A 27,914-nucleotide genomic window follows, 5' to 3' on the forward strand; every position below is an offset into this window, starting at 1 on the left:
GAACTAATGCCATTGCACTGACTCATCCAGGGAGAGTAAAGGAGCTCAGAGAACAAGGATACTAAGCTAGAGAGGCGCTTGCTGAAGGAAAGAGAAGGGAGGGGGGGTTACGTGCAAGCAGGGGGACAGAAGAGCTCGCCTTCATGACCGAGAAGGGGAAAATCAAGAGCTAAGATCGATCATTCAGTTGATTTTTTTCAACAATAAGTAAATAAAAGAGCCTCAAATCCCGGGCTGAGTCATCCAGTCCAGTTCGAGCAGGAAGACGGCACTTTTCTGAAGGGCTTAATTATACAGGAGGCAACGATCCTCCTTAAAACTACAGAGAGATCAAGACTTTGATCACCAGTAGGCAGGCAAAGTGGAAGGAAGGGAAACAAGACACGTCTAATTTTCTTTAGAAATAAAGACGCATTTGGAAAGAGAACTCTTTTTTTTAAAGCTTGTTCATAGTTATGCTGACCTTAAGAGACTCAATGATTTGGCTCTACAAGGAGTGAATTTTGCATTCTTATACGCGGGAGGTTTGGGGTGTTTTTTTTTTAATTCCACGGTTCTGTTTTGAGAGGCAAAAAAAAAAATCAGGACTTGCTTAAAATAGAATCAAAATCCAAACTGCCAGCTGCATCCGTCTCCACCTGGGCGCGCTTGAAATCTAAGGCATCAATTATACGATTGGAAACAAGACAGGAAGGGACTGAACAAGAGGGAACAACAGCTAAAAAGATATATTTTTTTTCATTATTATTTCTCTCCTGCTTGTACCTCGGACAATGTACCAGGACTTTCCGGCCAATTTTGATACCTCCTCTCGGGGCAGCAGCACTTCTCCAGGGCATCCGGAAACTTACTCGAGCATCACAACTCAACAGGTAGGGGCCAACCCAAGCACCTTGGTCGCCAAGTTGCTAAAATCCGGTTCTGACATCGAGGCTCTCCCTTTACCAGAACGTGCACTTTCTCCTCTCCTAAATTCATCCTCTCTCCCGTTTGTGATCGCGTAACAGCAATTTGTCTTAGAGGGGGGGGGGAAAGGGAGGCGCTTTCTTTCATTTTATTATACTGTGGCTTTGCACGATTCGGGTCGCTGTTATCATGCTGATTATTATTTGCTTTTCCTCCCCCTCCTCAGCGCCTCTCCGTCGCACGCTTCTTTCCCCCCCCCGCCCCCCGCGGCAGGCGATCTATGCCCCTTCCCACCTCCGCGGCTCGCAGCAACTCCTTAACCAAATAGTAAAGTTCGCTAACCACACCCAGTCCACCTCCCGTGTGCGCGCCTGGACCTCTCCCTCAGTCGGAGATTAGAGGGGAGCAGCGGGCGACGCGTCTCCTTTGGCCTCCAGTCCAATAGCCGCCTCTCTGCGCGCTCACACCTTAAAAGGAGGCGGAAACGGCCGCGGCTTTTCAAGAGTTGGGGCGGTTGCGGGTGAGCGCGAACAAGTCCTTGGAAGTGCAAGTCCGGAGAGAAGAGAGAGAGAGAGATTGAGAGCCCTTGGAAGTTGGTAGGCAGGAGACAGCCCGATCGGAGTGACAAGCCCAATGCGACCCCGAGCCACCGATTAGGCGGCGCGCCGGCTAAGTAAGCAGGTTTGGGGGGGCGGGCGGTCCTCTTCCTTGCCTTGTTTTCCTTTTTCTTCCTAGGAAAGAGAGCTTCACGGTTCGTCCGTCAGTCCGCTCGCGATCCTCTCGCCGGGACTCTTGGGAGTTCAGCCCAACCGGAGCCCTGTGCCCCTTGGGCGGTTTTGCTTTCCGCAGTTTGTCCTGGCCCTTCAGGTGGAGCCAAAGGCGCAGAGGCAGAGGCGGGCGGTGGTGTGCGTGTGTGTGTGTGGGGGGGTGGGGTGGGGTGTTGCTGTGCTTCTCTTGGCTTCAGGGTCTCTTCAGGGAAATGTATCTTGGGTCCATTTTCCTCAGAGGAGATCGGTGTCTCTTGAGGTCCTCCAACGGGGTGTCGGAGGGAAGAGGAGCCTTTCTGGGCGAGAGTCTGAAAAATGCAGGGCGAAGAGAAAGTCCGAGCGGCCATCTCGATGTACATGGCCATATGCGCCCGAGCGAAGGGTTGGGTGGGTACGGCGGTCGGCGGCATGTTTTTTTCTCGGAATGAAATGTCTAATTGGGAGCAAAAGAGAGGAAATCAGGAGTAGCCTTCTGGAACTCTTAACACAGGTTTCCACTAGTGTGTAAACAGTATAAAAGGGGATGTGTGGGCCTCGCTCTTCAGTCGTTGCCATTGGGAAAGAATGCCAAAATGCCTGGTACCTCAGCTGAAGTAGGGCTCAAGAAAGAACTTGGGATTTTTTGTAGACTTTTTAGAGTGCAAAGGAGGAGATGAACCAAGTCTGTCTTCAGGTTTACTCAGTAGAACCGTCTCCCCCCCCCCAATGAGCAGTTTGCAAACAGCAAGCCAAGTGTAGGCCTGGTCATCATCTATAATGTTTCCTTGGCTTGATTCTTCCCCTTATAGTGTTTCCAAAAGTTCAGATTTTGTGGTTGTGGGGTGAGATTACAGAGTAGAAAATAATGGGCTCTGGGGATGGACCATAAGCCAGGAATCCCGGATCCTTTTAAGCATTGGGCATATTTTAAGAGTAATTTATATATGTTCTTAACAATTTGGAGAGGGCAGTAGGACTTGCACATTTATAACTGCCCACCAAGATAGTTAGGGCAAGTCACAAAACTCCTATTTTACAAAACAGAAAATGTAGGTTACCTATGAACTTTACCTATGAAGGCAAGAATGAATTCTGGACCTCTAAACACAAAATTTCTGCTTTGAGCTCATAGTCTTTTACTCCAGTGCCCATTTCACACAGGGCAAATTGAGGAGACTTAGGCTGAGAGATAAATAACTTTGCCAAATGAATACAATGCAGAGGTGTGGTCTGAATGTCAAGTGCCAAAACACGTATCTGCCTGCACAAAGCACAACAAAATACTTTTTTTCCACATAATGCAAACAGGTTATGTTTAAAGAAACACAGAGATCATTATACTCCCACATAGAAGAAAATCTCGAGACAAAAAGCACACCACACCAAAACATACAAATGAGCTAACATGCTTATACTGCATCACATGATTATTGTTGGAAACTGGTGCTTTGCTTTGCAGCAAACTATTTTCCAGCAGAAAACATTTGAATAAAAAAAAAGTAATAATGATTTTAAAATTAGGAGAAGCAGTGAGCCTTAATGTTTCTTACCTGTGAGCTCAGTGTTACCCACATTAAAGGCCAAATAATCCCAAGGTAGTTGAGGCTCACCTGGACCCTTGTGAGATTAACTCAATCAGGGTAAAAGGTCACTTAAATGACAGAAACGGAATGAAGTCACTTGAAATGCATGTGACTTTATGGACAGATATATTTTCTTTATATATCATTCCTCTATTTCTTGTCGCTAAGTTTCTTATTTAATAAATACAAGTTTAAGGAGAGAAAGGAAATTATGAAAGGCACCGTTTCTTGGAAACAGTCCAGGTCTTACATGTCTGTTCCCAGGAGAAGCCACAATGGGAATCTCCTTTGAACTGCTTCAGTTCCTAAATTCCTTCAACTGAAGTAATTGTTTTTAGGGTTTGGAAAAAATAAAAAAGAGAGATGTTTTCAGGGAATATGGTGCCAGCTCACATAACTGTTAGGACAGAATTAAGGATTTGGAATGAGATGGTAATGTATTTGTAATACCATCATGCAAATCTAGAAAAATGGAATCTACGATGTCCTCTAGAAAATTATTTAAAAGTTCCAAAGAAAGATAGGTTATTTTCATTATAGTTGGCCTAAGGGATGGAGCCCTGGCAAATTGCATGTGGGCAAAATTAGGCTATACTTTTTAATGTGCTGGTTTTAGTTTTCAAAATAGGGAATAATGCGTCTGAATTATTTTTGTTTTTTCAGTGTCTGAACTGATTTTGTAAATTAGGATGAAAAATATGAATCAAAAGTTGTAAAAAGGGGTGAAAGATTGGTTATTTAGCGGTGGTGGGTTTACAGAGATAATACTTCTACCTTGTTCTTTGGAAATGAGAAGTTTTCCCCTCCCTTTTCAAATACTAGTTTTCAATTTTCCAAGATAATCTTTCTAAAATGCAAAATGTTTCCTTAATATGTAATTTGTAATGGCTAGCATTTTTACTATGACACCAGCCCCCATTTATCTGTGCTTTATTTGGTAAAAGTAGATTTGCAATGGACAGAATTTGTAGGGTTATGAAATATTTTCAGTCAAATTTCCAAAGAACCACATGTCCCTGAATCTGAAATCAAATTGGTTTCTGATTCTAGATTTCCTTTTTCTCCCATTGTACAACCAGAATGTCCATGTCATTTTAGCATTCTAAAGAGGCTGCAATACTTGGTATTTGAATAGGTAGAAATTACAACTCTTACCAAAATAATCTTGATTGAAATAATTACATTTACTTTCCAAAATGGGTTTAATGTTAGTATTATTAACTTGATTTATAATTTACCTTAACTCAGGTTGTCTAACTAGATATTATATACACAAAGCAAAATGGCTTTTTCCATTCAAAATCCAATGTAGATTACATATTTGGTTTTTTTAATTTTAGTATGTTAATGATGGCAGAGGTTTTGTATGTTTTTGTAAATGCAGTTCAGCACTTAATCCCATCTAATAAATAGACAACTACAAACCCAATTTACTGAAAAAAGGATTTTTGCAATGGATTGTAAATAATTTGTTATATTGAAAAAAGTAAAGCAAGAAGAAAGTGTTTTTTCTAGATTAGGCACAGCATATTACTGTCTTGCTGTATCTACTTATTAAAATATGGATTTTCTTTCTCTCTTGTTTGCAGCTCTTCTCTTTTATTCTAGCTGGGATCATTTTTCCTTCCATAAATTCTAATGCTGTTTCGTGAAGCGTTTCAATCCACTGAAATGCTGTTTGAATGATACAGTCGTTTCCATAGGCAAAATACAACACCACCACTCCCCCCCCCCCCCGAATATCTCTTATCCTTTCAAAGGAATCAATTCAATTTGGTTTCTACATTTTTTAAAAGAGTTTTTCCCAGAAAGAATTGGAATGTACTTTTTTTTATCTGCTTTATCTTCAGGCAAACAAGAAAGGGCAATTACTGTTTTCCTTTGGTATTCAGACATTCCTTGGCTTGTTGGTATTTATTGTTGATTGGATTTTGACTTTCAGAATGCAAGTTCTTACAGGGCCTGAGCAATCTGGCGACATTTTTGGGATATTTTTTTTTGGTCAGTGTCTGGTCTTGAATGATGTCGGAACTTAAAGAATGAGGAATATTTCCTGTTGGGACTGAAGTCTGATGGCCAGTTTGTTCCCCGCCTTTTTTCTCTCAATTTGCATTTCTCTCTTTATTCCCCCCTCCTCCCCCAGCTGCCTTTTCATTATAGGCAAAAATTATGGCTTCTGTGAAAGGCATTGCACAATCTCCTCAGTTACACAAACTTACGATATTTCATAACATGTTTACATCAGTTGTCTTTCTCTCCCCCCCCCATGGCTTTCTTATTACTTGTGCAGTAAAGCAGCGGCATGAAGAATAAAGCATTATTTTTACAATAAGCTACAGGCACTTTTTTTTTGCATAATTGCCCTGTGTTAAACTTTGCTAGTAATTCCAGTGCTCAGGATTCCATACATCAAAGGTTTTTTTTTTCTTTTTTACCAGAAATGACTCTCTCTGTTCCTAGCTCCATAGCAAAGACACCTCTTTGGTGCCCTCTTTTGGCTAATCCAAATAGATTTCCAAAGATTATAGATAATGGAAAGGAGTAATTTACACTAAGTGTGTGGAATGGGTGAGTTACTTGCTTCAAATATACAGCATATTAAAAACACCCATGTGATTCAAATTATTGCTTTCTCAGTAGGTATGTACATTTTTGTTTCAAAGTTTTATCTCTTCTGAATTTTTTTCCCCATCTAGACCTATACCTAAACTCATCCTTACACACTGTTGTAAAATGTGGTCTCTGGGACTGGAACTCTTTCAGGTGCCTTTAGCTTGCTGATTTGTGAAGATTAGGATTGTGCTCTTCAGATGACTGATCAAGTAGCCATCCAATTCTGGCCTTCTCATTTGCCCACTATCTTTTAGTAATCTTTTCAATTTACTTGATGTGATGTAAGAAGCCCAATCTGCTTCATCCTTTTGTATCAGGTATATATGGCCACACTTCTACCAGTATTTCTTATAAAATTTCAGTTGCAGAGTCAACAGCTTTATTCACTACAACAGTACATGCTGCCCTTAATCTTAGCCAAAAGGCCAAAAAGTGATCCATTTGCTAAATCCTTCGCACAGTTAGAGGTCCTGTATCAACCTTGTTTTGTGCCTTCAGTGTTTGTTGACAGTTTGTGATAATTGTAGCTCCATTCTAAGAGTATTTTTTTAAAAGTGAGATGGAAATTTTATAAAGAAATAAAGAAGAGCTTGGTCCGAAAAGGGTGTGGTGTACACACCTGTTATGTTCCAGGTTAAATAAAGACATGGCAGTCATGTCGGAATAGATGCATGTATGGTTTACATCTGATAGTTCAAAGAGAATATGAGAGTTTATGCAGCGTCTTTTGCTTTGATTCTTACTGATATTACGGATTAAGCATAAATCTGATTTCAACTCAGGAATTAATTTTTCATAAAGTTCTTTATGTCAGGTGACTGACGAGAAAAAAATGTATAGAATTCACTCATAATATGTATGCGCATCTACATAGAGAGGTGCACATAACCAGTTTTAGATTAGCTAAGCAAAAAAAAATAACTTATAACAAGCAAACTCTGAATCAATCCTGTCTCAAAATCCTTCTGCTTGATTGAAGGCTCTCGTGTCACTACGGGTATTTCTGTTTGCAAGGGAATGATGTCTATAACTGAAAGGTCAATATACAAGGCCATAACCGTCGTTGCAAAGAATATTGTATCTAAGCCACTTTGCTGATTTTTTATCCCACAGTCATTTGGGAGATGTTTATTTCTGAGTCCTCATATAAGTAATTTAGACGACCTGTATGATAGGTAGGAACTCCTCCCTTAACATTTGACATATAATAGTGTTTCCTTGATGGCTTTTAATCCCTCTTTTATTTTTGTCCAATTCAGTGCCATTAAGATGGGTTGAAATTAAGTAGGGTAAAAACACTCAAGTTCAGCTCTATCTCTGTTGACTTGGCATACCTATCCATGCTGTTTCCTTGACAATGGTATGGAGATGATTTGTTATTGATCACTTCTAGGATATTGATAATTTCCAGCGATATTCTGTGGATGTAGTATACTTGGACTTCAGTAAGACATTTGATAAGGTAGATCACAACCTACTTGTTGGTAAGCTAGAAAAAGGTGGAATAGACAACATCACCACCAGATGGATCTGTAGCTGGCTGGCAAACTGTACTCAACGAGTAGTTCTCAATGACACTACATCCTCATGGAAAGAAATAAGCAGTGGGGTACCACAAGGTTCTGTCTTAGACCTAATACTCTTCAATATCTTCATAAATGACTTAGATGAGGGAATTGAAGGGGAACTCATCAGATTTGCAGATGACACCAAACTGGCAGGAGTAGCCAACACCCCAGAAGACAAACTCAGGATTCAAAAAGATCTTGACAAACTTGAACAATGGGCCCTGTCCAACAAAATGAGTTTCAATGTGGAGAAAAGCAAAGTCTTACATTTAGGCAGGAAAAGTCAAAGGTACAAGTACAGACTGGGTGAGACTAGCTTAAAAACTGAGAGGGACCTTGGTGTCCTAGTGGACAATCAGTTGACCATGAGCCAGCAGTGTGCAGCCGCCGCCAAAAAAGCTAATATAATCTTGGGTTATATAAACAGAGACATAGAATCAAGATCACGTGAAGTATCAATACTGCTTTATAAAACCCTAGTAAGGCAACACCTGGAACACTGCAGCCAATTTTGGTCACCATATCACAAAAAAGATGTTGAAAGTTTGGAAAAACAATTCAGAGAAGAGCAACTAAGATGATCAAAGGCCTGGAGACTGAAACATATGAAGAACGGCTGAGGTCTTGGGTTTGGCTAGTCTAAAGAAAAGAAGAAATAGGGGAGACATGATAGCAGTATTCCAGTACTTGAGGGGCTGCCAGAAGGAAGAGGGGGTCACGTTATTCACCAAAGCACCAGATAGCAGGACAAGAAACAATGGTTGGAAACTGACCAAAGAGAGAAGCAACCTAGAATTAAGGAGAAACTTCCTGACAGTGAGGACAATTAACTGGTGGAACAGTTTGCCTCCAAAAATCGTGGGCGCTCCATCAGTGGAGATTTTTAAGAAGAAGCTAGACAGTCACTTGTCTGAGAAGGTATAGGTTCTCCTGCTTAAGCGGGGGGCTGGACTGGAAGACCTCCAAGGTCTCTTCCAACTCTATTCTATAATAATTATTTTGATTTCGCCAATTGAGCCTACATCCTTGGCTTTATTTAACCTCCAAGTCTTGGCAAAGTCCGCTGGAATCTTAAAATTCTCAATCTGCTGGATTTGATTATGTACCAGCAAGTTGGTGTCAACTCTTAGCAACCACATATTATTTTGTCTGTGACAATCTTTCCTAACTTGTTCTTTTAGGTCTTTAAATTGTGTACCATCAATATTGCAGCTGAGCCCATTCACCTTGTTACTGATTGTCCTCTTCTTATCTTTCCTTCTACTTTTCCCAGCATTACAGCCTTCTGTAGAGAGCCATATTCTCATATAATAGGGTAGATTGAGCCTGGTTATTTGTGCCTTGAGTGAAAAAAAATGGTTTTATTTGTTTTTCTTGACTGTCCATGTTATTCTCATCAGTCTCGAGTCCCAATCCACTGGAGTCTCGGTATATATGGACATCATGTTTTTATAATATAACATTTAACAGCAGCATTTAACTCCTAAATATGCTCATTAGGAGGTTCTGGGGAGTATCTTTCTTGTTGATTACAGAGGGATGTTGGTTCTGAGGATAGCAAGACTGAGTATTTCAAGCTGAAATCCATTGTTAATGCAGACTTCTGCTTTACAGTGGGGCTTTTCCCTTCCTTTGTAAATCCTACCCCCACCCTGCTTTTAACTACTAAGATTCTAAGATGTTAACCTTCCCAGGCAAGTTGTGAGGATGAGGACATGCAATTGCTGTCTGTTTTCTATCTCCATTGCCTTGTTCCCCTGCTCTCTTCTTGTTTATGTTGCATCATTCTGGAAAATAAATGCTTGTTTTTCTCCTTTGATCAGATACCTTCACACTTAAGACTATTACCATCTTCGCAGATTATCCTCAAGGCACAAATTCTGAATCAGTAGTAGACCTTAGTTCGGATTCTGCTTTTTGTTTAGTTAACTAGTTTATTTTAATGTCATTATATCAATCAAAACAGTGGGGATGATTTTCATATACTGCAAATACTTTTAGTTAATGGGTTTAAAAACCCCATGCTGGGGCATGATGGGCCTGTAAACCTAATCCAACAATTGTTGTCTCCTTGTTGCAGAAAAGCATTCCTTTTCTTCTACTTTTTTTTTGTCTCCTTCAGGGGCTGCCAGTTGTTTTCTTTTTCCTCCATTGCCTCAACTTTTGGTGCCAGTAAAAGTTCCAGATTTACTATGAAAACAAAACAAGGTGGACTAGTATGCCTTTAATTTTTGTATACATATGCGCACAAATGCACATATATTTTTGAAATAAATTATTACACAGTGTCTTTTTATAAAATCCTTCTTTGTTTTGTCTAGACCATGGGTAGGCAACCTCGGCTCTTTTATGACTCATGGACTTCAACTCCCAGAATTCCTGAGTCACCTGACTCAGGAATTCTGGGAGTTGAAGTCCATGAGTCATAAAAGAGCCGAGGTTGCCTACCCTTGGTCTAGACCAGGCATGTCAAACTTGCGACGTCATGTGACGTCGCGCGACGTATCGGAACTTTTTCCCATTGTCGAAAATGGGATGGGCGCGGTTTCTCCGTGATGCTCTGGCCCGCGGGCCGGCAGTTTGACACCCCTGGTCTTAGAGAGTGAAAAACCTTCAGGGATTTTCTTCTGATCTGAATACCAAAACACTTTTATGGAATATTATTAAAGTATAAGGCACACAAATCTGCTTCAAATGGAGGCATCTTTATATTCTGCTTTTAAAACCGTCTTATTTGAGACTCCAGATCAGACCTATAGACCAGCAGTACTTTAACTGGTATCAGAGCTTAAAATTCCTTGCCATGTTGGTGGAACAGGCTCTTGTGAAACAACTTTTTTGTTTTTACGTTTATTTGCCATATTTCCACATATATCTTCTTTTTTTTCATTTTCCATCAGCTTGGAACATACCAGAAAAATAAATATTTATCAGTTATTGACTGATAAATACTTATTTATCATTAACTGATAAAGCAATAAGTAGGACAAGTTAGGTATATATTGGAATAATCTAAAACTGTCTTAGGGTTTCTTTTTTTAAATGCTAACAAGTGCTATACTACAAATATTGTTATTGGTATTGTTAAGCTTTTTTTTTAGAAGAAAAGAAAGATGCCCTGAAATTGAGCCGGACTCTTGGCGACTGTATGAAATGCAGCCATTCAGCTTTCTTGGGAATAGTATGGAAGTTTTTGCTGTAGTTTTCTTTCAGGATGTTTTTGGATTTCCCAGTCCAGTCTACAAACCTGTGATTCTCTAGTAGTTTCCTCCCTCAGCAGGTTTAGTCCTACTTAATTTACAAGCTCAATGGCATTCAGATTCTTCCAGCAACATAAAACTTTTCAGTTTTAAATATGAAATGGCTTGCTTAACATCAGCCTACTTTTTGCCTTCTAAAAAGCCAGGGATATTCCTTACTTCATGCCAGTGTTTCCATAAAGACTACTAGAACTTTGTCATTCTTGTCTTTTAAGTTACTGTTTGGTGTTCTGGGAACATAAAGAATTGAGTAGAATACGAGTTACATGTTGGAATTCTCTAGGATGATTGATTAGAAAACACAACTTTTTCCTCTTCTCCTCCTCCGTATATCATAGCTGATCAACAGCCATGAAACAGTACATTTCAACAGTAAAGTTGTAATGAAGAAGGGAAAAGCACTCCCTGGGATTTAGATAAGAGACGAGTTAATAAAGCAGCCAATCTAGTATAGCGTTTCTTAACCTTGGCAAGTTTAGGATGGGTGAACTTCAATCTCAGAATTCTGAGAGTTGAAGCCTCTTCAAACTTGACAAGGTTGAGAAGCATTGACCTAGACCAGGGGTCTTCAAACTCGGCCCTTTTATGACTCATGGACTTCAACTCCCAGAATTCCTCAGCCAGCATGCCTGGCTGAGAAATTCTGGGAGTTGAAGTCCATGAGTCATAAAAGGGCCGAGTTTGAAGACCTCTGACCTAGACTGTGGTCAGAATCCATCAAAACCCAGGAAATCCAAACTCTAAGCAATCAACCAAGAGCAAGCCCATTCCTCCCCCCACTCACTCAGATTAGCTTCTGAAAAGGCAGGAGCCCATATATTCCTACTTTTTTCATCTGTCATGCAAGAGCCCCATTTGTCGGTCATAACAAGATCGTACAGTATAACTGCCCTGGCATATGAAAGCAACATCTTTGTTCTTTAAATATTTAAAAAGTTAGACCCAAAGAATGATGTGATGATATTATTCTTTGGATGACAACAAAACCTTGCCTTTTAATAATAACAGCGGTCTCAGTTTGTTTATTTAAAGTATCTGCTACTAATAACACAGGTGACAAACTGCTACAATAATATACAAAATATACTTGAGTAATCCACTAGTCAGAAGTAATTGAATCTACAGAGAGCATCTCTTTGATTTATTTTACTCGTTTTCTCCAATACTTAATAGTTCCTGTTTGTGTAATCACTCTTCTACTACATGTTATCAGTAGATTCACAAAATTCTGATTTGTTTGTTTGGTACAACATTTTAGTGCATTTTCAATATTTCTAATGCTGCTTGTTTTCAGAAAGCTACAGTTAGTTCTCTGACTAGTTGTAGATCTTTCCTATTGCTGTGGTAAAACACATTGTCACTAGTATGCCCACTGGAGGACTTTTGCACTTTCCCATTACTTGGCCACGTTTTCAGAAATCATTTTCTTTTAACTCCCAAATGTGTTAATGTATTTGCTTTCCTACAATATTTTGGTTTGTCTCTTCTTCTCAATTTTTCGATACATTTCTTTTTCCAGTTATACAGAGGATGTAGCAAAACCTCTATCTCAGGTAGTTTTGACTTTAAATGTCTTGGGCTGTGAAAGATTTGCCAAAAGACTAATCTGATTTAACTTTTACTTTTTAAACATCCTTTTAACAACATTACCATTTTTAATATGCCACTTGGGTATAATAAGATTTGAAGTAGTAAGTAAAATACCCCCTTTTTTGGATATTATTAAAGTTATTTTTTATTAAACTTAAATAAACACTACTTCCAATCCAGCAGCAATAACATCAGTCAAAATAGAAATCGTTTTATCAACATTATAATATCTCAGAATTAGCAATTTAGTTAAATATTTAAGCTCTGCAAATGCCTTATCTTGTATATCTAACCACTGAAATTCCACTTCTTGCAATTACAGTTATAAAACTGGTCATATTTGCTATGAATTTGAATAAATGTGTAGTCATCTAAAAATGTCTTTGTTCTGTGGATGATGCATTCCAACAATAGCTTCACTTTTACTTTTACCAAATTTTATATTATGGGCAGTAAAAATATAGTCCAGATTTATTCAGTTGATCTTTTTAAATTTGCTACATTGAGTTTCAGATTTATTTCTGTAAACTTGTTCTGAACTGGTTTCATTTTTTTTATCATGTTCTATAATGATCTCAGTTTCTTTAAAATTTTGCTGAAAAACAGATGTCAATATGTAAAAGGTACACTTTAGAAAGTAGGTAAAGAAAAGTGTTTTCTCAAAATATCCTTATTCGTATTCTTTGAACTGAAACAAATTCTACTTTGTTCGCTACTTGATTTTTCCACATTTACTGCAAGATTGCTCGTTTGGTTCTGCAACTTGGGCTATTGCACCCAGCTTTTTCATCTGTTTGAGTTCTCCTTATATCTTGGCTCTTAACATAAAAACATGTCTTCCTACAAGCACAAATAATTGGATGAACTGTGGGTTTCATTTAGTAGACTAGTAACCTGTAAACAACCCAGTACTTGAAATGCAGTTCATTTCTAATATCATCTTCATACCTAAAATGTCTTTTGCAACCCCCACAGCTGAAAATCCCAGTGAGAAACCTTTATCTCTTTACTTGCAAATAATGTCACATCTCCCCACATACTTAATTTCTGCCCAAAGTAAATAAGCAATCTTGCATTTGATTTTCTCCCAAAGATTTACTTTACAATTTAATTTACAAGGTTACATAAACATTTATAAACAAGACATTGTGTATCTAAATAGTATCTATTTTAAAACTTATCACTTTTACAATGATTCACGTTCAATGAAACTAATCTGTCCAAATCATTTGAAAAATGAAAGTTGTAGTTCCTGCATACAGTTGCCTTCATAATAATCTTTTTTTACTCCACAACATACAAATTTCTTTTATCTGCAACTTCTTACTCTTTATTATTATTTTTTACTACTTTGCAACTTCTTACTCCTAGTTTTGCACTGAATGCTGTGTAGTGTATGGGGTATTGGATAAGGAGCAGAGAGGCGAAGATTCTGCTGTGCCCTTAGCTACAAGAAGGATAGATTACTGTTTATACTAACTTGAGTTCCTGATAGATACCTGATAAATAAATAAAAATGATTAAGCTCCCACATTTTCTACAAGCAAGCCTGAATACTGCAATAAATATCGCAGTGCTGCAAATATTCTTAGATCCTATCCTTTAACAGTAGCATTTGAAGTTATTTAGCTTTTAGTTTGTTTCACTAACTTGATTATCTGTAGTGTTATCTATAGTGTTGTTTTTGCATAGTCCAGAGTATACTTAATACATTTACTGCTTTTTTTTCCTGTGCAGAAATATCTACTGTTTGTTTTCTTGTTTTTCTTTCCAGAGTTAAGTCTCAGTCTCTGGGTAATTTGCTTATACTTTACTATCCTGTTTCCACAAACAAAATTGTATTAATAACTTTTGAAACAAACACTCCAGGATTGATTTTTTTTCTTCCTCCTGATGAAACCACATGAAATATGTATGCATTCCATAAATAACCTCCTTTTTTTGGTCCATCATGCTTCAAATGTAAGAATCAAAATTTGCAACTTTTGTTTACCCAATTCCTTGTCAAACTGGAAACGCTCGGTGGGGTTTTCCCCAGCAATCCATAGAAATGTTTGAACTTTTCAATCTTCTTATCTCTATTAACTACATCACACAAATCTTTGCTTTCGTGTTTTCCAGTTTTCTGCAACATTATCTTCAAATACCAATTTATCTGGAGCCTTCAGCCAATCCAACCAGTGCCGTCAATCCCATCCATTTCTGTCTTCATATTATGTTCGTTCTTTAGACAAGTATTTAAAAAGCCAGGTCTGGGTAATATGAGAAGATTTCTTTAAATTGGCAGCAACAACTTATTTAATAACATAGCCATCTTTATTCATGCTATGAGAATTCTGCTGTTAGTGACACAAGTGCCATCAATTTGCTAAAATAATTTACACATTATGCTTAGTATTATTCAAAAGTAAACCAGTCATGGGGGGGGAGTGTTTGCATCATGTAAGCACTTTGAAGAGGTTGGTCAAGGCAAGGCATCCCTAATATGTAGGTTTCAGCTTTGAGTGAATTGGTTTAATAAAATTCAAGTGTATAAGGCACTTCTGTCTATTTAATTGGTTTTTACGATAGTACTGTACATTTAAGCTGTAATCCAAGCAGATCAATTAGTGCATTTATTTCACATAAATTGTTGGCTAGTCATCTGCAGACTACAATGTATTATGCCCAATGCTAAAGAGGAAACAAAGGTGTTTTTCAGTTTAACTGTCTGCTGTCACTTTTGGATTCTTTTAAACAAATCATTGGCTGCTCCAATATGTAGAATGGAAAATAGAAGTGTCTAGAGATTTATGCTATATTATTTCCCTTGCAAATATTTAAGGATTGTATATTTAAAAACATTCATACAAAAAAAATCCTACCTAGTATTTAAATCAATACTAACAGCTAGGACCATAAAAAGCTTGCTCCAGTAAACGGGTCGTGGCAGAATAGGTAGAATAGGTGTTCTTCCTAACACTTTAAGACTAATTCAAACAATGAACCACAGCAATATTTAGAATGATGAATATCATCTTCTCAAATCATTAAAATATTACTCCTATATGAGAATTGGAAATACTGTCTCTCTCAATATTTTAAATAATTTACATATTTGTATATGTAATATGATTATATATCTTGATCACATCTGAAGCTATAAAATTAGGTGTATTAACGTTACAAGATCAACTTTCAAAGAATAATTCCTCTTTGAACATCGTTTAGCTTAACTGTTGAAGCATCAGAAGTATGTCATATGAGTTAGAGTTGAAGATGGAGAAAGATACAATTGTACTGTATTTAAAAATGGGAAACATTTACAGGTAGTCCTTGAATTTACAACCATAATTGAAACAGGTATTTCAGTCATTAAGTGATATAGTTTTTAAACAGGTCAACACGTGACCAGAGTTGCTTTGATTACCATTTTTACCACGGTTATTAAGTGAATGACCTGGTTAAGTGACTCCAGGCTTAAGATAATACAATTGACTTTGCTTGTCTGAGGCTGGGAAGATTACAAATTGCAATCATGTGATCGCTTGAGATTGCACCCATTATAAATGCAAACCAACTGCCAAATGTCCAACTTGCAATCACATGACCAAGGGGATGGTACAACGGTTCTAAGCTTGAGAATGGGTCATAAATCACTTTTCCAGGATCACTGTAACTTTAAGCAAACATTACACGAAATATCATTAGTCTTTTCCAGATAATATTCTTGTTCTCACAGTCTAGAAACGGTGTTTGTCTGGATAAGAATGTGCTGGGGAAAAAAATAGGTTTACTTATATGGGAAAAGTATTGCTTAAATTAGCAACTGCTAAGCTGAAAACAAAGCTCAGAAAAAGAAAGCATGCAATCATCACTTCAATTAAAATAATATAAAACAAAATCTCACAAATATACTGAAATCATGCAGCAATATGGAAGTGTCTGTTGTCTGATGGAAATCGTACAAGATTTCTTGTAATATTGTTGACCCTCAAGAATGAAGTATTTGCTAATTCTTTATTATTTTAGTAGTAGAAAGCATTTTCTTTGGATATTAGGGCCCTGAATTAATCCCTGGCATCTCCAGTTAAAAGTACTTTTCAGGTTCCTCTATTCCAGTTCATGTATAACTGCTTTCAGCAAGGATGCTCAGATGAATTAGATGCACATCATTTTCATTTGGTGGAAAAGCAGTGCATGTAATTGTGCCAGAGTTCTTTGACATCCTGTGTTTTCATTTAAATAAGTTGCTGACTTCTCTCTGTGTCTTCTAGAAATTCCGGGTCGATATGCCAGGATCGAGCAACACATTTATTCCTACTCTCAACGCGATAACCACCAGCCAAGATCTACAGTGGATGGTTCAGCCCACTGTGATAACCTCCATGCCAAGTGCCTACTCTCGCTCGCATCCCTACAGCCATGCGTTGCCCAATCTGTCTTCAGTTACTGGACACACAGCCCTACAAAGGCCTGGTGTTATTAAAACCATTGGGACCACCGTGGGCAGGAGGAGAAGAGATGAGCAGGTAGCTCCACTATTTAAAATAACTAGCGGAATGGACTTGATATTGAATGCAACGTTTCTAAGTCTGTGCTTCAAATGTTTGTGGCAACTGACAATAGATTTATGGGTTACCTGAATCTAGCTTGAAGGAATACTGACTTCAGTATAAGAAAGTCTCTGCAAACCATAGCCTACTAGCTTACATTTTGGTGCGAGATCTTCAATTGGTCCCAGGATTTTCCAGTGAAGGAATCTTGAATAACAAAGCTGGGAAGATTTGTAGAGTTAAGGTAGAACGTTGACACCAATCAGGACTGACAGCTTTCAGCAAGCTAAATTATTAGCCCAATCTGATGTGATACCTCTGCTTAAGTTTTCATTTGTGTTAATATTTTAATAGTGTCTCCTTCAATGATAGTTTTACTGGAATGTGTGGATTCTAAAAGCATTGGAAAGGTTCACTATCTGGTTTTCATTGCAACTAAATTGTTGGCTGTAACTCTCGTGTAAGAGGCTTAAGATAATACAAAATGCCATTCTTTGTTGTCTGGTGGACATCTATGCAGTAAATTCTCAAGTAAAGGGAATTCAAGAACCTTGCATTGCTGAATAATTATCAGGAATTCTGAACAAAATGTAAGCTTGAAAATCACTAAATGGATTACTGAAACCAGACTTACTGGTGCATGACAACATTCACCGAACATTGTTAAATGTTATTGGACTAATATTTAACTCTTTGAAAACTTTCTGTATTTGTAGATTTGCGAAACTAAGAGCTAAAAATCTAGGGACATGGAAATATAATATGAGGCTACTAGTTAAGGCAGTAGCCCTGATGGGTAGTTCCATCCTAAGAACATAAGGACTGTTTCCCTGGAAATGCTCAAAGCATGCCAAGCAGTCCTTCCCAAAGTAGCCAACTGTATTACTCTGGATAATCCATAAGTAGGCAAGAGGTAATAGCAATCTCCTGTTCTTCCTGAGCAACTAATTTAGAGATAAATATATATCTGAACTTGAAGGTAACACATTACTCATTATACTGTGGCATAATGTGGTTTCTATGCCTCTGGTTTAGTGTGTTGTGCAAACCCACCCATTATGGCATAAAGATATGTACAAAAACCAGGCCACAATGGCAAATTAAAACAATGTTTAAAATAAGGCCAGGCTTAGCATGATGGCTGAGTGCTGTCCTAACTGTTACAGCTAGTCATTATCGAGAGACAATGTGCAGCGATGAAGTTGTTGGACTAGACGCAAGGCAATCTATGTTATAGTCAACCCTTAGTCACAGAAACTTATATCCTATATCATAGTCTGTTGTTGTGAAAATAGAAGAAAACACTGTATCACCTTCAGTTCTTGAATGAAAAGTAAGGTAGACATCAAATAAATAAAACTGGCATTCTCCATTATTGATCTAGTCCCATTTTAAAGCCATTAAGGCTCAGAATTCGTGTGATTTTGATTTTTCAATTTACATAATTCTCAATATAGTTGACGACTATGAATGCTGTGATTCAAAGAATCTGGAACCTGAGTAGATGGGTGCAGTGTCACAAAGCTCTGCCTCTTTGATTGCAACACTGCATCCACCTTCACATTTTGATTTCCCCTCTCACCCCTGCTAATCTGCGGTGGATCTGGCTGGACCTTGGCTATTCAGGCATAAGGAGAAGGATCAGAGAGTGAACAATGTAGCTGAAAGTAGGATAAAACCCAGTCCTTGGGCATGGGTGCCATTCAAGTATTTTGTACTGGAGTTGTGTTTCTTATTTCCAGTCTGCTGTTAAAACTCAGCCAAGACGTTTATAGAATTAAACGCTTGACTAGAATAAGAAAACTTTTGAGTGGCTAATTCCTTTTTCATTGTAACAGATGGTTAACTATAGTTAGGAAACTGAAGTGTTTTTGAGATAGCTGTTATCTCTGCCATATATGCAGTTGGGAGGAGAGGGTAGAGAAGTTACTAGAAATCTTGAGTTTATCTACAGTCCCCCCAAAAGCATTAATTCCCCTCTCTAGGCTGTGTGTGGGCATAATGAAACACACTACACCCTCCATGACATTTATCTCCTGTTAAAGGCTGCCTGATGATGTAGGGTCTTATCTCTAAAAGTCAGAGGTAGGAGAGGATAGGACTGGATGGCAGCTCTTTTGATTTGATTTGATTTGATTAGGGTCATTCCAGTTTGTCCAGCTCCCTGGACCTTGGCTTCTGACCTTCCAGTTAATGACTGTTGTCCTAGGAGAAGAAGCACATAGACTTTTTCCGAAGAAAAACTTGCAACATCTTCCTATGCTCTTACCTCACAAACCACCCACATTGTGAAACCACAGAGAGACTTCTATCTTTGCATTCAGCCTTAATTGCAGATTCATTGTTTTCTTGCCCAATCTTCCTGTGGTTTCTCCGTTCTTGTGCTCTCCCCCACCTTGCTATCGCTTTTTCTTTCTCCTCAGTGGCTCCAGTGCCATATTATATCAAAGCCCTGAGAGTATCTTGATGTGAGAAAGAATGTTTTCTCAGAGCCCCTGGATCCATATGAGGGAGCCTCAGCTCTGACACCCAAAATTGCATTATTTAGCTAATAAAATGGTAGCTTTTGAAGCAACTGCCTTCTTTTCACCAGTCTTCAGGCCTTAATTGCTACCACCTTCCAGGTTAGTATAGTGTTTTTAGGTTAAGAGGTTGGACAAGAACTGGGGAGACACAGGTTCACGTTCATCTTGAGTCATGCAAGTTCACTGGGTGACTTTGGGCCAGTCACACACACTCACCTTAACTCACCTTACAAAGTGGTTGTTGTGGGGGGAAAAATGGAGGGAGGGTTATGGACACACTGCCTTGAAGGGAAAGGAGGATATAAATCAGTTGGAACAATAAATGAAAGGTGAAAATTAAACCATGGGTTCATCAGTTGAATCATATTTCTCATTGATTCATCCCTGAAACTACCAGCTTGAATTAATGTTTTGTTCATTTGCTTATCTACAGTTATCACCTGAAGAAGAAGAGAAGCGAAGAATTAGGAGAGAAAGGAACAAACTAGCAGCAGCTAAATGCCGTAACAGGCGCCGAGAGCTGACTGAGAAACTCCAGGCAGTATGTATTTTTTTTAAAATTCCATTTATATCCCGCCCTTCTCCGAAGACTCAGGGCGGCTTACAACCTTAGCAGTAGCCTTCATTCTTCATTCATTCTATGTATATGCCTGCTTATTAGGGCTTTTCACACACACACCCCCAAGCGGCATTATTTATTTATTTATTTATTAATTTAATTTGTATATTATTACAAAGTCAGCTTAATTGCCCCCAACAATCTGGGTCCTCATTTTACCTACCTGGGAAGGATGGAAGGCTGAGTCAACCTTGAGCCTGGTGGGATGCGAACCTGCACTAATTGCAGGCAGCTGGTGTTACTTAAGGAGGCATTAGCCCACTGCTCCACCAAGGCTCAAATCTGCTCTTTCCTTGTTATGTCCTTTGTTTTTTGTAAGATAAAATGAAGTCTTGTTGAATTGAGCTCAACAGACAGTGACTTCATGGACAAACTGTAATCATTTTCTTGAAAACGATATTGACGTAGTTTCCCATTGATGTCTTTTGTTTTTGACTTTCTTGGGATTTCTCAATAGCCTCCTGCCCAAGTGCTAAAATAGGCCTTCCTCTGCCCATGAAGCCGGATAACTTTGTAAATAGGGCATATAATCTGATTTTGTGGCTACATGATACAACATGATCTAACATTTTATTGATTTTTGTTGGGTATCATGACATTTCTAAAACTCTTAAAGGCTTGCTGAACTGCTGCTGATATTGAGAGCTGCTCCTGGAGATTCTTGCCATAGTTGGGTGATTTTTGGTACATGGTGGAAATTTCAGGGGAAAAGAAAAATTTATTCTAGATCTAAATGGTTCTTCAAAAATTACATATCCAGTGCCTTTATTAGGGAATAGGGAAAGTGCTGGGAATTGGCTAACAAAAGGAGAAGAGCAAAGTAATATAGCTGAATATGTATGAATAGTGATCCAGTGGCGTAGCGTGGGTTGTCAGCACCCGGGGCAAGGCAAGTAATTTGGGCGGCCGCTGCACTGTCCCTCCCCCAGATAGTCCCTCGCTTTCTCTCCGCACCGCACCGCACGCCTGGCACCCCCCCCTCCACAGTGGGCGGCGACCCGGCAGCTCGGATCGGATTCGCACAGCCAGCACTGCAGTGAGAGACAGTGAGTGAGCCAGGCAGGGGCAGAGAGCTGCGAATGCGAGCGCGCTCCCTCCAGATGTTGCGCCTGGTGCGGCCGGCCCCCCCTGCACCCCCCACGCTACGCCACTGTAGTGATCTACCCACTTTTCCTCATTTTGCTTATACCAGATAATCGTACAAGTATGGTGGAGTAAACACTTGTAGGTGTTTAAAAAATCACCTAAGATACAAAAAAAAAGCAAATGCCTATACAGTATTTCCTTCTGCTTTTCTTCATGGCCAGCAAAAGAACTACAATTATCTCAAACCTGTTTTGCATACGTATCTTTTTGGATATCATAATTTTGCTGAAAGAATGCATCTGTGCTCAGTTACAGGTAAATTGTGGTTGCACCTTTACTTGTAAGGTTAACGAGAGCATTAATCTTGCAGTCATTCCAATTTTTACCTATTAAACTGATACAAATTTATCAAAGCAGTCAGTAGGGGTACATGGACAACATCTAGTCCTTGTTAAGAGTCTTATGGTGACAAGTACTTTATTGTAAATAAAGCAAATTTTGGGAAGGAGGTTACATTTTGAATATGAATATCAATGTAGTGAATTTTTGTGTTTCAAACCTGCTTTTAGATCTCTTATCTATCCTTTCAATGGCCAGCTGTCAGTCCATAGGCAGTTAACAAAATCACTCAGAGGACCTAGTCTACCCCCCTTAACTGCTGCCAGTACGTATTCTGTGACAGTTGCTAAAAGTGAAGCCTATTTCTCTTGAAACCCCTTTTTGGAATGCTAGTTGCTGTTGCTCTTTTTCTTGCTGACCACCTCTTTATCTTGGATCTACAGGAAACCGAGGAGCTGGAGGAGGAGAAATCAGTGCTGCAAAAGGAGATTGCTGAACTAGAGAAAGAGAAGGAGAAGCTGAAATTCATGTTAATGGCTCACAGCCCCATGTGCAAGATCAGTCCTGAGGGCCACCGAACCCCTCCACCTCATAACCTCCAGGCCCTGCGGACTGGAATGGGTGGTCCTGTGGTGGTGAAGCAAGAGCCTGTGGAGGAAGAGATCCCTTCTTCCTCTTCAGATCCTGAAAAAGGGCAGAGATCTGTCATTAAGCCCATCAGCATTGTTGGGGGGTTTTATGGAGAAGAACCACTCAACACACCCATCGTGGTGACTTCAACTCCTGCTGTCACCCCTGGAACATCCAACTTGGTCTTCACCTATCCCAGCGTGCTGGACCAGGAGTCACCCCTCTCCCCATCAGAATCCTGTTCCAAAGCTCACCGGAGGAGCAGCAGCAGTGGGGATCAGTCATCTGATTCCTTGAACTCTCCAACTCTCCTGGCGCTGTAACCCTTTAGCCACCACTCCACCCAGTTACTCTTGGGGGGGAAAGCCCCACCTCAAGATCAGAGACAGCACAATGGCATTCAAGCACAAGGCCAACAAGAGCCAGGAAAGGAAATGATGTTGCTCCAGATATTTCCTTAGACAGGAAGACTAGAACAAATGAAAGCTATATCAGTCTGGAGTTGGTAAGCGGCAGTCACAATCCCAGGACCCAATGGTGAGGGGTTTCCCCTCATTCACCAATTACTGCAGTGGATGTAACCATCCATAAATTGCTAGATGTTTTCCTGTTAGGCTGATGAATGGACTGTCTGATCTGGCTCCTTCTCCTGCGCTAAGTAGTACATTCCAGTTAGTTGATCTCATTTGGGCCTTAACATTTTCTTGATTTTTGTTGGTGGATACCATGACATTTCGAAAACTCTAAAGGCTTACTGAACCACTGCTGATATTGAGAGCTGCCTCCTAGGAATTTTTGCCATATTGGGTGGCTTTTGGTACATGGTGGAAGTTTGGGGGGGAATAGGGAAATTTATTACAGGTCCAAATGGTTCTTCAAAAGTTACACACACATTCTGTGTCTTCATTAGGGAATGGGGAAAGTGACGGGAAACTGGTTAACAAAAAGAGAAGAGTCTCCTTGAAGATGATAGAGAACAGTGCACTGTTTGTGGCTACAAAGGCTGCATTTGCAACATATCTTCGTCAGTGGGCCAGGAGTGGTGCCAAGAGGGCTGGGGAAATGCCAGAGTGGGTTTCCACTAAGCCTTTGTCTCTGGCATGATGTCTTCTGTAATTAGTGTTTGTCAAATCTGTTGCAGGACCCTGTGTTTTCTTTCCTTTTGGCTGCCAGCCACTTTGGGTGTGATGCAGCTTCTTCTGAAGTATGCCTGAATCACATGCTGGTGCTGTTTCTCAAACAAAGCTACCAGCTTCCAGGTTGTGGACTGTTGCCTTTGCCCAGTGCTGCCATTCTTCTTCTGGCTGATCAGGAAAGGGGATTAATTTGAGGAAGAATGTGCAAGATGATCCCTTGGAGAAATTTCCCCCTTTGGTTAAATTTTGCTCATCAGGACCTGGCCAGGGTTATGTGTATTGCTTTCTGATGGTCTCAAGCCAAATTAGTCCTTTTTCTGGTACTGGGGACAATTGAAGAAAAATGGATTCTGCACTTTGCCTCCTACTGCACTTGGTTTCCAATTCTTAACTAAATATGGCTAATAAAAAAAAAACCTGTGCTCACTACTGAAATAGGCAGCATGTTTCTACTTAAGTACATCCCCTGTTGTGCCAAGCATTAATGCAACTGTACTCATAGAATATGCAGATTTTAGTAGGGCTATGCCAGATAAATTGGAGAGAGGTTTGTTAGATCTTCATCTGGAAGAAGACAGTTTTACTCTAAAACTTGTTCTTTACAAAACAGCTGATACAGCTCAATGACAAGCTTATTAATGGTTGGTTCTGCTTTGATTTTCTTTTATGTGATCTGTGGGTGAGCTAGGCAAGGAAGCTGGTGGATTTTTTTTACCCCATTGTGCTCTTCAGAGATCAGCATCTTGACTTTGGGCAGGATCTTCAAGCCACGTTAATCCTGCAACAAGCATTTTTGCCTCTCTTCAAGCTTTGCCTTAACAGCTGGGAAACTAGTCTGGATTCAAAGTGTTTCCGTTGACATCAGTGATCTTATTCCTGTTTATTTTTAATGCATCTGGATCGCAGCCATAGTTAAGAATGTAATGCTAGGCTATTTGATCAGAGTTTCTAGCCAATGAAGTTTTTAGAATGATCTAGATCAGGGGTAGGCAACCTTGGCTCTTTTATGACTCGTGGACTTCAACCCCCAGAATTCCTGAGCCCAGCATTCAGTGACCTGAATGAATTCCATGGAATTTTGAGTACTGTAAGGGTAGTGTTTGATTCAAGTGGAGCTCAGTTCTTGGTGATTTCGTGGACATGCTTATGTCATTTTTTTTGTGGACAACGATGGTGGCTTGCCTTCTTCAAGGATATTTTTGGACTCTGGTCTAATCTACAACCTGGGATTCACTAAAGGTCTCTGAAATACTAACTAGATCCAAAGCAAACTCCACTTAGCTTCTTATCTTTTTTTGCCTATGCTGGTCATAGGGGAAAATAATCTAGATTATTTCTGGCTATTGGTAGTACATCTAGCTGCTAAATGTACCCTAGATATTACTTAACACTATCAAGTTTCTATTTACAGCAATAAAAGCCAAACGTTTGCTTTATAGGAAAAAAGGGTGTGCAAGCTGATTTTTCTAGCTGTTATCTCCTTTAGCAGATTCTGTGTTAATTGAAATAATTTAAACCAGCCTTCCCAATTTATGCTCTATGTCAGGCATGTCAGACTGCCGGCCCATGGACCAGATGCATCATACTAAAACCGCGCCCATCCCATTGCTGGCAATGGGGAAAAAGTCGCAATACGTCACGCGACGTCACGTGACATTGTGAGTTTGACATGCCTGCTCTATATGCAACACCACAGTCTGAGCCAGAAGTCATGTTTGGTGACAAGAGTTTTTCTGTAAACACATTGAGCTGTATCATGTTGAGGAAGGCTGGTATAAAGCCAGAATAAAAAGTTGTCTAGAATTGCTTTTATATGCATATGATAAGAATGTTGTGTTGCTCAAGATTCAGATTCAGAGCCTCTCTTGTTTGGTATTTTAAGGAGGATTCTGATCATAATGGGATGGGAAAACCAGCATCTTGTCACTAGCGTCAAAAAGAACTGCTCAATATATTTATGTGAGAAGTAAAGAGCCAGTGCTTCTCTGCCTTAATGTTTCAGAAATAAAATTATCATAGTTCATTTAGCACAAATTCCATCTTAGAAATTAATGGAAACCTAAAAGGAAAATAAAATTAAATAATTTGACCTGCAATTTCAGAGGTTAAATGATTATTGGCAGAAGAGGACAATATTCTGTGAAAATTCTCATTCTATTAACGTTGTGCCAATAGCAGAGTTAGGCATTCAGTTGCATGTTGAATCTTTGACCATGCCATCATTCCTCAAATAAAACTGCAGCTAATATGTGCTTTTAAGAAATGTTGCTCCAGAAAACCTGGAGAATTGAAGAAAATACCTGAATAGTGATCCTTTTCTTCTAATTCTATGAAGTAAGAGATGATGGTGCTGAGATCAGCCAGATAGAAAGTAGGTGGACTTTAGGGAAGAGTTCCCTTAAAAATATTTCAAGCTTGGCTGAAGGAAACAGCAATCTTACAGGATGCTTCTAGGTATCTAGACTTCTACAATTGGTTCTGATTGTGATCTCAGATCTCTCCAGATAGCTTGCTTCTCGTTTCATTTTTGTGTGTTCCAGTTGGATGAAGTACCGTAGCTTAATAGTTGGTCCTTCCAATCTTGTTACTTCAAGAAGGTTGAAGTAAATGAGGCCATTATGCCCTTCCAGTAAGTAGTGTCTTTGTGGCTAGTACTTTTTGTCAACCTTGTACAATTGCTTCATTATTGTGTTCAGATTGAGCATTGTCGTATTTTGGGTAGTTGAATCCAGCTTCCATTCCAATTTTGGCCTTTTTTTGGCATCTTTTTAAATGTGCACATTTATACATTTGAAATGGCATATTTTCATCTTTCCTTCTGCCTCACAGGTGTAAATGCTGTACAGTGTTTGCATGGCACATACTCTTGTGTTTTGTTTTTTTCTTCCACAAGCTTGTAGTCTTTGGACCAATTGACAGAGGCCCATGTTTTATAATTGTCCCAACCCCCTGGAGGTGACGTAGTAGTGGGAATTATTTAGCCTCTTGAGAGCAATATAGGATGGCATCTTGCACATGGCTGGTGGTGATAAGTAACATCTCAGTTCTAGTTTTCTGTGGTATAGTTCTATGAGTAACACGCTTGTGCGTGAAGTCCTAATAATGGCTTTTGTGCAATAAAGCAAACCTGAGAAGTTTTGTAGAATACATTGCATCTAAATCTTTTACAATCTACAGGATTCATACAAAATTTGCAATATTTAAGTCTCTGATCTGGCAATGTTTTGCCCAGCTACGTTAAGACTTATATGCATGCCTTGATAGCAGTTCCTATTCTTGCAGTATTTTGGAGAAAACTGCATTTTTTCCCTAGAGAAAAAGTCTATTTGTCTCCCAACACTAATGCAATTTTCTCTCTTTAAATTCTTGCTTCTTACCCATTCCAGTTCTAATGTTTATACTTGACTTTTTCTTTCCATTAGAACACAATCCAGCAAACTCTGCTTTGCAGCTTCTTTTAATTTCAACCTGTTTTGACCTGATGACACAGATAAGGGGGTGTAGTCACTGGGTTTGATGAATTTTGCTTATTAAACCAGCAGAATACATGTGATATAACAGGACCTGAGGTCATCATATCAGTATCAATTGATTTTTTTTAAAAAAAAGATCCTATCCTTATTGTTTTATTTAATTGATTCACTAAGTTCATGCTGCTTCTGTATTCCACCCAATCAAAAACACTCATTATTTCTTATTTATTGGCAAGCAAACATTTTTTGTGTTGGCTACAATGAATCTGCCCACCATTAATTAAACAACTTGTTCCTATTTTTTATGCCAAAATGAAATTAATTAGAGAGGGTCAAATACTGTAAAAGGGGATGAAAGTGATAGCATGTCTTTGTCTTTTTATATAGATATATAATGTTTACATCTTTTTCTTTGCCGCAGATCTGGATTTGAAAAAGAATGTTTTCCTACTGATTTTTAAAATCCTGATTTTTCTTTTTTAAATAAAAATAATTACACATGGTAATGGTAAGGGTTAATAATTTCTCCCCTTCCCTTTGTATAATTTTTCCATGAAATGCCTTGGTGCTTCATTTTGGTTCTTGTTGTTCTGTTCAAATCTGCATGAATGTCTATTCTGTTTAGAAATGGCTTACTAATCTCAGTTTCATGATCTTTTCATTCATGAGAATTGTTGTTTTCTTACGCGGTGGGGTCATTAAGCCATAAGTATCTATTTGTGCAATAAACACTAGGCAAGTGCTTTCAAAAATGATTGGTATCTCAGTCCTAATGCGCTTTGTTTGTAGGCAAAAGTTTCCAGGGCTTTTCTAAGTAGGGCTGCCTCAATTGTTGAATGAATCAGACTTATCATAACTCACTTTCTGTTTCTTCCAAAAATCACTGGTTCCGATGATCATGTTCAACATTCCATGTAGGTCACATTTTTGCATATCAGTATAATCCTAGTGCGTATTTTATTCCAATTCATTAAAAATCCATTCTGAAGGCAAAAAGATCTAAAATGGGCAAGCAGAATATGATTTAATTCTCACAGCAAGAATAAAAAAAATATGCCCTTCCATTACATCCATTGGTTTGTGTGAATTGGTTTTTTTTAAAAATTAATAGCAAAGAATGTTGATGTGATTCCATATTCAGGCTGATGGAATAGATTGTCTAAACCAGGGGTCGGCAACCTCGGCTCTTTTATGACTCGTGGACTTCAACTCCCAGAATTCCTGAGCCAGCATAGCTGGCTCAGGAATTCTGGGAGTTGAAGTCCACGAGTCATAAAAGAGCCGAGGTTGCCGACCCTTGGTCTA

General features: G+C 39.0%; 1 protein-coding gene across 4 annotated transcripts; it reads left to right on the forward strand.

Moving 5' to 3' along the window:
* The first annotated feature begins 371 nt into the window (after positions 1–371).
* On the forward strand, positions 372–27,777 carry FOSL2 (FOS like 2, AP-1 transcription factor subunit). 4 transcript variants are annotated; one of them, XM_081337457.1, is made up of 4 exons: positions 372–872; positions 16,523–16,777; positions 19,760–19,867; positions 21,814–27,777. In XM_081337457.1, exons 1-4 carry the CDS (start codon positions 774–776, stop codon positions 22,321–22,323), a joined length of 972 nt encoding a protein of 323 aa, XP_081193583.1. In that variant the 5' UTR covers positions 372–773; the 3' UTR covers positions 22,324–27,777. The 4 variants fall into 4 exon arrangements, with proteins under 4 accessions (XP_081193583.1, XP_081193584.1, XP_081193586.1 ...); XM_081337460.1 differs by lacking the exon at positions 372–872 and adding an exon at positions 1,294–1,426; XM_081337459.1 differs by lacking the exon at positions 372–872 and adding an exon at positions 1,319–1,579.
* The last annotated feature ends 137 nt before the right edge of the window (positions 27,778–27,914 follow it).

This window comes from Vipera berus (assembly GCF_964194415.1).
Source record: "Vipera berus genome assembly, chromosome: 1".
NCBI classification, from domain to species: Eukaryota; Metazoa; Chordata; class Lepidosauria; order Squamata; family Viperidae; genus Vipera; species Vipera berus.